Below are 9,714 nucleotides of genomic sequence, written 5' to 3'. Positions count from 1 at the left end.
ATGACTAGGCTTTGAGTGAAAGCGGTATTACGCCTGGCATGAAGCATTTCCTTTAACTGCGTTTGAATCGCGTGTCGCCTGGTTGTGGAGACATGATTAGGCTGTTGCGCGTTGTCGTAGGTGAAAATACGGTGTTTTGTAATCGATGTTTGACGTATTTTCGACCACCGGGCAAAGTAAGTGCGGAACTCCAGCAACAGTTCACGCAGGTTTTGTTTTTTCTCTTCAGGAAGCGTTTCATGGATGTGGACATTCCGTAGGGGTGCTTCCGCAATGCCGATTGCCTCGGAAAGAAAACAATAGGGAACTATGGCTGTAGAGTTGGCGCAGGCAATGGCAGTACGGGGGAAAAGGTGCCGGTGTTCGTAGCTGAACGTCTAGGCAATAACCTCGCAGTCGACGTCATGGACATCAATAAGGGGCGCTATATTGTAAAGCTTTTCCAAACTTTTCTATTCCGATTCTGCAATCAACCTTCCGTGATTGGTCAAAAACTTTTTTGGACCCCCCCCCCCCTTCACCTGTCTGTCACGCGACGTCACGAAAACCGCGATAGATTTACATCTGATATGACGTGTACGCACTGATTGTGCCTAATTTGACAGAACAAAAGAAAAAATAGTTATTTCTCATTCGGCGCCTCTTCGGCATTAGCTCTCGGCTGTTGGTCAAAAGTTTACGGGCTGCGCCCACTTCAGCTGCCTGTGACACGACGTCACAAAACCGCGAAAACTCACCGCATCAAAGTGACCTGTATGCATTAAAGATGCATTAGTATGCCGAAGTAAACTGAATCTTCTTCTGAATAGCCGCAGGCTGCCCCGTTCCGAAAGGAATAAAAGATGGCTGCCGCCGATCACTGAGGCACTGGCTACTCGCACCTGCCGAAGAGAATTGGTTTATATGCATGTAATAAAACTTTTTGCGTGGTCGTGTAAGGTTTTGGAGAACTTTCAGAACGTTTACGACCTCGTTCTACCAAATCTTCCTTGCTGAGGATACGTTTTAGTGCCATTCTTAAGCTTCCGTTGCATGCCGCCCCGATTGTCGACGACCCACAGCAAGCTAAGTAAGAGAAACAGGACCAATCACGGACGGCGGCACAACCCTCTTCATCCAGTTATCTATTTTCAGTCCACTGAATCGGCTCCATCGAATCCATCTCTACTTGAGCGTGCTCCTCACCTCTGGTGAGGAAATTAGATAAGACAGGCAGCTGAGTGTAGGCAATGTTATTCGTTTTTCAAGCAAACAAAAGTGACCTCTTATGAACAAGGAGAGCGTTTGATTGGTTTGTTCAGACAACCCCGGCGGGTGATTGCCGATGATTGAGTTCGCGGTTACGCAAATTTGTCATCAGGAGGTTGGAATAAAAACATATTGGAATAGTTTTACGTTATACGGCCCAAGGTTTCTTGCTATAGAAACACCTTGAGAAAGCAGGAGAGGGCGACTGCTTTCTGTGATTGCTTCACCATGTAATAATCCACCATTTGCCACTTACACCACGACACTTGCACGTGGTGCTAACGTAACAGCGTCGTTGATGACATGAATAGCTAGCTGCTTGATGGTGGATGGTGTGGTGCGTCGCTGCGGCGATGCTTGGCAAGAAAGTTGCAAGGCGTCATCGAATGTAGATGACAGTTTCGTGCTCCCCGAGAAAGTTCATGCTGATGATTAGGTCTCGAGAACACTAAGGCAGAGTGCTCAAGCTAGCTACAAAGGTCGAGACGTGAATATGTATTCGTGCCGAGCACATAGCGAGTGCTGTGAAGATGTGCCCTCCAGCTGCACGAACTGGCACTGGATTCCAAGGCACTCTCACTTTCTTGAGCAATCCGCTCCAGTCTCCACTAAAGTAGTGGTTTCGCGACCGTCGACCAGTACAGGAATGTGCATGGAAATTATTCCGGAACCAGCAGGAACTTTAGTCGTCGATCTATCGTCGGTCCGCGTACGCTTCAGTCGGTATCCTTGAGCACGTCCCGACTGCGCGGTCTCGCCCCTGAAGGTTGCTGTGTTTAATTTCCCGGCGCAGGCTGGGCGACCGACCCTGCACCAAGCTGCTAGAATGAGTACGGCGAGTCGGAGAAAACCGCCGCGGCAATGGGGAGCGTGACTGCTGTCGAGCCGATGAGGATCCGCGCTGCTGGGCAACGTATTCTTCAATTTCAGGAGTACGCTGGCCGAAGCCGTATCACGGAGGGTTCACTTAAGAACCGCGCAGTACGAGATCTCGATATGGGCACTGTCGGTAGCCATGCCCAGCTTGGCCACAGTGAAAGCAAACGGGACGGCGATCAGGTGCGCGATATACGTATGATTTGCTTGGGGCCTATAGGGGGTCGTTGCAGTAAGAAGCCGCTTGGACGGACTATAGCAAGGCTGGGGACGCGGTGAAAAGGGCGGGAGAAGGTGGGGCAGGTTCCCTGAAAGCTTGGAAATAAGACATATAAGGGTTATCAGTTCGTATCGGTTGAGCTTCTGTGTTGAAATGTGGTTCTGGTAGGGCATGCTGGAGTTCGTCACGGACAACGCTAGGACAAAGAGCTGTGAGTGTACCGACAGTTTCAGAAATTTTTCGCGGATAATGGAACGGATGAGCTCACGCAAGAAATCCACGTGGATCACGAGAACTCTGAAGAAGTCCGTAGGTGAGGCAGCGTTCGCTTGTCTTTCGTATCATGGTGCCACCTGCCGAAAAGGCTGTTCAATGGTGACGGCCCCCGAAAGAAATTCTGAGGTCCCCTTGGGAGGAGTGCATACAAAACTACCGAATACCTGCTCGTGACTCTGTGCATGATGTACCGCACCTTCTCTTCCGACATGCTGGGGTCGGCTCGTCGAGGGACGCGTCATGTCCTCGACATACCGTGTGACACCTTCGTTCCGCAGGTTTATATGGGTCTGTAGGTCACGCTCAGCTTGCTCGCGGCGATCAAGACTCGCATACGTTTAAAGAAGCCAGCTTTTGAATTCTTCCCATGAGGATAGGACATCTGCACGGTTCTCACACGAAACACATGAGCCATCATTAACACTGAAATATACGTTTTTCAGTTTGTCTACGTAGTCCAACTTGTTCAACACGGTAACATGTTCATTATGCAACAGCCAGTCTTCACTATTCTCATTTATGACGCCGTGGATGGGATTCGCGGCTCGCGTATTAACTAGCGTACAATAATTCGACGTTTTACCTTCCATACCAGGTAGGGTGGTCGGAGCTGCCATTTTACCTGGGAGCAGTCCAAACTCGTCGGTGTGCCCACGGATCATTCTGCTGGCGCGGTGCACAGGCGTAATACCCAGTACGGGGCTGGAGCTTCAGCTGCTCGGAGGGTCTTGGTGTATAGATCAGATTGCAAGCCCGACGCGAAGGAACGGTTCTACAGCTAGTATGGGATCTTTTTTTGCACTCTTCGCCGTTTATGCTGGGCATGCTATGTTGACAGTTTGCTGGCTCAAGACACCAAATGGCAATATATATATATATATATATATATATATATATATATATATATATATATATATATATATATATATATATATATATATATATATATATATATATATATTGTGAGCATTATTTTACCCTTTCATCTGTATATATTCATCACCATGGCCAGCGTCATCTTTCGCAAGTCCTGGCGGCTGCTTTCCATCCCTTGGTCCTCTAGGCCTTCGAGTTTCCCTGGAGCTTCGTTCTGGCCGCCGCTTGCTCCGCCTTTCTGCCAGCATAGGCACGAGAGTCATTGTTTGTTTGTTGCGGTGTCAATGGAGGCTGGTAACGGCCTTCGCTCTGTTTGCGGCGATATTAACTGGTAAATGGTGGTCGCAGAGGCGATACAGTACGGTTAGTACAATAGCGAGCGACGTGACCAATACGCCTGCAGGCAAACCAGATAGGTCGATTGTCTGCACTTCTCCACTCAACTGGATTTCGGTAGCGTGGAGGATGCCGCGGACAAGTCGATGGGCCTGGAGCATTAGACAGCTGTGAAAAGACAACGCCACATACAGAATGAACTCCAAGATTAGCGAGTCCTTCGCGAACTATTGCCTGCGAAATTAATGCGCTTGGCAAATTGTGCGGCTCACTGGGGCGGGAAAATGGGGCAGCAGGTGCCATTGCTTCAAGTTCTCGCTGCACTATCCATGCCAGGTCATCTCATGATAATGGCCGCTGCACTCCCAGCCTGTCGTTCCAACAGCATATCGCAGCTTTGTTCGGCAGACGTGCGAACGGCGTTGCACTGAGATGGCTCTTGGCCTGCTCAATGCGTTGATTGTCTTTTATGATGTCCTGCAGCCTTTCACAATTTTTGCACAATGGCACGTTGAAAGCATCGTGAGCCATCCAATTCAGTACGCGCCCAACCTTGCCTGACTCAGCCATATTGTTTGTGGCCTTACGGCTCAGAGGCAGCATGTGATGAATGTAAAAGACGTGTGATTTTGGGGACGTCTGGGCATGGGTCACTCGTTCTTTCTTAGCGGTGCTCTTCTGTCCGATGGGACGTCCCTCAGGCTCTGTTCGCTCGTGTCCACTCGGTAAACTCTTCCTCGTGGTGGCCATGGTAAACCTTTGGAGTGCCCTGTTGGTAGAATACCAAGTTAGCCAACATAACCATAGGATCCAATTCGCTGTGGGTACTTACCCTGTGGGTGGGTGCTGTGGGTACTTTTCCCTGATCTTCACTGTTCCAAAACGTGCTGCCTGATCACCGTGCATATCAGTGGTCCAATTGATTGCTTGACCGGCACGCAAAAGCTTCTCAGGACTGCTACACCCGGCCATGCACTTTTTAACAATGGACGCATCCAAACGTACTGTTGCGTGGATTCAGCACATCACATTTTTGCTGACAGATTCTTTTATTTTTCAGGTGTCGCAGTACACCGCAGCCTACGGGGCTGTTCGTTTTTAATTTATTTTTCTATTTGAAGAATCTCTATGTCCAGCTTTGGTTTCTCCAGCTCATTTTTTGCTTCATAAGCTCAAGTTCTTCTACATGTTTTTGAAAGGCCCTCTTTCGTGCTGGTTCTTGCAGCATAGCGGCGTAGTTCTCCTGAAGCAGCCGCACACGGACAGCATGCTCCTCCCTCAGCAGCTCTGAACGGACGTCGTTTTCAGCGTTCAAAGTCTTTTCCAAAAGTGCCAACCGCCCCCTTGGAGTCCTGCAGACATCCCCAGTGGCAGTTGCTGCAGCAAAACTGCAGCTAACAGCAGTTTCCAAAGCATTGGAGCTGTTGGTGTGGCCTCCTGCAGGAGCATTTTGGTCGGTGTTGGGCTGCACGACCGAAGAGGAGGTGTTGTCTTCATTTGTTTCAGTACCTGCTGGTGGCTGTGATTGCTCAGCGAGGATCGCGGCATCCCACTGATCATCTGTAATAAACGAAAGGTGGTGTAACGTTACTTATGGAGCAATATATGACGCTGGCAATGAAGTCCACCACGGCATGCAGAGAAGAGTTATACATTTCCGGGAACTATATATTGAAACTGTTCACAGCTGCAAAAATTATACAGTTGAGAATGCTTAAAACATGAAAGAACAATCGCCAATTAGATGAGAATGTCAAAGTATGTGCACTTAATATGGTAATGATTCCGAGGATGCCAAACTGGTTTCCGAGGAGCCCTAGGGCTGTGAACACACGTGCCGATGTAGCAGTGATTCCTCACGTTCAGAATTTCTTCCATAATTTCAGAAAGCTAGGTAACCATTCCAAAGCTAACTTCTTTGTTCCATGCAAACAAAGTAATTTGTGTCGTTTACGATACGGTGTTGATTGAATGAGTAGGTGTAATTAAAAACGCAGAGTGGAGTTTGCCAGTTGTATCTACAACGCGGTTTACAAGGTTTCGCTTTCATATCGTAAGCTATATATAGATAAAAGATGGGTCACTGCCTTAACGATCGCATTCTTGAGTATGCAAATCGGGTGAAAAATACTCGTGATGGTAGGCTGGTGATTAACTTTAGAAGCTCTGGATTCAAGACTTCATTTGACGCATGTACTGTTGTCTGTAAGAATCGCAACCGGTTGAGACCTTAAATTATGGAAGCCAATGTGATTATAGGTCTTGGCCGAAACTGTGTAAACTCCGTCATTGCTTCTGACTAATAAATAGAATTACTTCCTGAAAAGGTGATTTGCGCTGTCACGTGATGTCGCCTAAATGTACATTAGCCGTTGTTTCTTTAAATAAAGATTGTTGGAAGTTAGCGATCTGTCTTTTCTTGCATCCTTCTGACGATCTTGAGCTATGCATCATTCTTTACCGCTCACTACCACCTCACAAGAGCTTTACCCACGCCTTCTGCTACAAAACAACCTGACGCCAAATGCACACATGTCGATTGAAAAAACAAACATGTGCAATGTGCTACCCAGTACAGGAACAGCTTGAGGTAGGTCACCCTTTTGACATCCCACCAATGCAGTCATTCTATAGTTTCACAGTCACACAACCATATCTACAGTGCCTCTGTACAATAGTGTTTGCTGTAACTTTGGGGTTAAGTGCCCGCTCGAAATGCAGCGTACAGCGCTCTATGTCTGTGTAGAAATCACATTCCGCAGCAAAGAAAATCCCTTTCTTATGACCCAAGGCATTTCACATGCAAAACACCCTACCTTGAAAGTCAAAGTCCAGCTCATTTTGCCCATCGACCATTGGTTGCAGTAGCCTCACCACACGTAGACTTTCGACGGGAGGCTGGTATTGGGTCCCATCTGAATCGAAAAGGTTGTCTACCCTCGTTGCTATGTGGCCAGCAATCGATCCCACCAACTGGTGGATAGGGGCCATGGTGGAAGGTGCCGGTCCACCTCCTAACGAGAAATGTAGTAGTTTCAGCACAAAATAGACGCGCTCTTCAATAGCAGCTTCAATAAATAATTGTACTCCGCCACTTTTTATCTTTGGAGTGTAAACTGGTTTACCTGAACCAGAATAATAACGAAGGAATACGCAGAACACGCCTGCCCGATCTCATATGCGCTGCTTTAGTAAAAGTGCTGCTCAAACATCTCTAGCAGTCCAACAAAGCTGATTCTTGAGCTAGTTGGTACGGTTTACTCATAATGGCAAAGCCTGTAGCGCAATTCAAAAAGACAGCGCCGTGACAGAAACACAGGACAGCGCTAACTTTCAACTGGCTTTTATTGAAACACAGAGGCAGATGTATAGCGAAGCAGGTATGGAAAGATACAAAATATACAAATCTTTCATACCTGCTTTGCTATATATCTGTCTCTGTGTTTCAATAAAGGTCAGTTGAAAGTTAGCGCTGTCCAGTGTCTCTGTCACGGCGCTGTCTTTTCGAATTGTGCTAAAGTCTTTGCCATATCTAGCAGTACCTTTGGCGCAAGAGACTACTCGAGGACTGCTTTAGCATGAAAGGCAGGTTACATGTGCCTGCAATTTTCGCGATAAGACAACAGCTTGCGGAAAACGCGATTACGAGCGAATTTGTCATCTCCAATGATTACACATGCTATCACTAGTCATTAGCGCTCACGACCATATTTACGCTCAGCATGCCTAACTGTCGCGCACTCATCCATCGAACACAAAAGAAGAGCGCGAGCATAATAAAATGTAGCCCAAATGAGCCAGTCATGCAGAACATGTCCGCTTACCAGTTTTGTGGCGCTCTCGCTTTTCTTTTGCAGCTTCCTCTTTCCACTTTTGCTTGAGATTGTTCCAACATTTCTTCAGTTGGAGGTGGTCACGCTGCGTAATCCCGTGGTTCGCATCATACTGTTTAGCTATTTCTTTCCATGTTTCGTTCTTCTTTGCCAACGATGCGACATCACTTTTTTTACATTCTGCAACATGCTTGCAGTCATGTCACAAGTGCGGTCAGTAGGCTCTTCCCGTCTTCAGTAAAACGAGGTGCCGTCTTGCGTTGCGGTGGATTCTCTTCGGAGGAGAGCGTACGTCAGTGCGACATTTCAGCGTCAAAGCTTGTTCACAGCACAACTACTTCGTACCAAATGCGGCGCATGGACGGCGCGCAAGCCCCACAACTTGTTTTCCTAACAGACGACACTTTCTTAACAGGCGACACTTTCCTAGCAGACGACACGCGCTGGCAATTTGCTATGTCCATCACTGTGCCACAATCTCCCTCTCGTTCTCGACAAACCCTCGATGCGACAAATCGTTTGCACGTGTCATTTTGTTTATGTATTTATTTGTTTAGTTTCTTTAACGGGTGTTGTTACCCATATGGGTCCGGACAGGGGACTCTACGGCGCTCGTTACTCCTCGTTCGCAGCACATGTTGCTGTTTCTTTTTCTTGTTTATGACTCCATCCTAGCGCGTTCGAATAGATTGGTCTTTTCTTCAAAGGGTCACGTAGCCGGACCAGAAAACGGGCCGCTTCCTTTCTGCTGGAATGCCTATAGGCGAAAAGGGACGTGCGAGCTCCCCCAGAAACCGACCATATGCCTCATCTCGGAGTCTTGTATCCGGTTGCCGGCCCAGACGGCGCACGAACGCCTTGCGGCAACAGAGAACAAAAGCCGTTGAAAAAAGAACCAACCATTTCGTGCGCTTCTCTGTGGCCATTTCTACAAACGTGCAACAAGACCTTTTGGGTCAAAAAAAGCTTCAACCAAAATAAATGTGGCTATAATAGTTCTTAATTTGCACTCAAATACACTGTCGCGTAAAAGCGGAGCACCGACTTGCCGAAACACCGAAACTTGAAGACCACTTAAACCCGCGGGTAACGGTCGCTTTCTGCAAGCAACACTGCGCATCGTGGCGGTGGACGCCGTCAGTTTACCCAAAGTATACTTCAGCACTTATGCCCTGATAGAAATTTCGAAAGATACATACTTTATTACTGTACAACGTGCCTTACGCTAATACATTTATTGTTAACCTCGAACGCAGACGAGCAACCGGCTTTTGCATTGAAGCACAGTCTTGACTTGACGGAGCAAGTCAGCTTGAGCGTCTATGAAACGCGGAAGCCGACTTGGGCGTTTTGAAGTCCGCTTCTTGCTTCGGACCGACTTCGTTAAGTCAAGTCCAAGCCCGATCCAAGTTAGATCTCTGCATTCAGGGGTTAAAGCACAACGATAGCGGCGAACACAGTCGGCGATCGTCCAAAATCTGATCAGCGGCTCAAGTGCGTCGGCTTTTATAGATAAGTCGTCAGATGTTCCAGAGTAACGGCTGGGACTCGCGTGTCTTGCACAAAGTTCTACACTATTCGCGTCGCTCATACATGCAATCAGATTACAGAAGTTGCGCCGAAAGATAGCGGATGGAACCATCGATAACATTCCAGAAACTTCATTTAAATGCAGGCGCGTCCTGCGTTGTGCGATAACATTTGTTAGGGGATGAGAAGTGGTTGCCCGATAAAGATAAAGAAGTACACGTGTGTATATATATATATATATATATATACATGTATGTATATATATATATATATATATATATATATTGTTACGGCGCAACCACCAGTCAGGGGATAAGAAGTCAACAAATAGAGACACCGAGGGCAACCCAGGAAAATTACGTTTACTAATTACTAATTGTACTAATTACTTAATAATTTAAGAAGTTATAAGTTAAAGGAAAAGAAATTGGATGAAAAAACAACCTGCAGCCGGCGCATATATGTACATGCAAACGAGAAAAAAGGGGTAAACCCAGGGCTTGCTGGTTTCTTATGCTA

At 47.2% G+C, this 9,714-nt stretch overlaps 1 protein-coding gene across 1 annotated transcript; it reads right to left on the bottom strand.

Moving 5' to 3' along the window:
* Positions 1-4,958: 4,958 nt before the first annotated feature.
* LOC142588590 (uncharacterized) lies at positions 4,959-7,964 on the bottom strand. Its single transcript, XM_075700426.1, has 3 exons — positions 7,657-7,964; positions 6,631-6,846; positions 4,959-5,392 (listed from the first exon to the last, which is right to left on the bottom strand). Exons 2-3 carry the CDS (start codon positions 6,821-6,823, stop codon positions 4,959-4,961), a joined length of 627 nt encoding a protein of 208 aa, XP_075556541.1. The 5' UTR covers positions 6,824-6,846; positions 7,657-7,964.
* Between the last annotated feature and the right edge of the window lie 1,750 nt (positions 7,965-9,714).

This window comes from Dermacentor variabilis, chromosome 7 (genome assembly GCF_050947875.1).
Source record: "Dermacentor variabilis isolate Ectoservices chromosome 7, ASM5094787v1, whole genome shotgun sequence".
NCBI lineage: Eukaryota > Metazoa > Arthropoda > Arachnida > Ixodida > Ixodidae > Dermacentor > Dermacentor variabilis.
The sequence above is the reverse complement of the archived record's forward strand: the minus strand, read 5'-3'. Positions and strand labels throughout refer to the sequence as shown.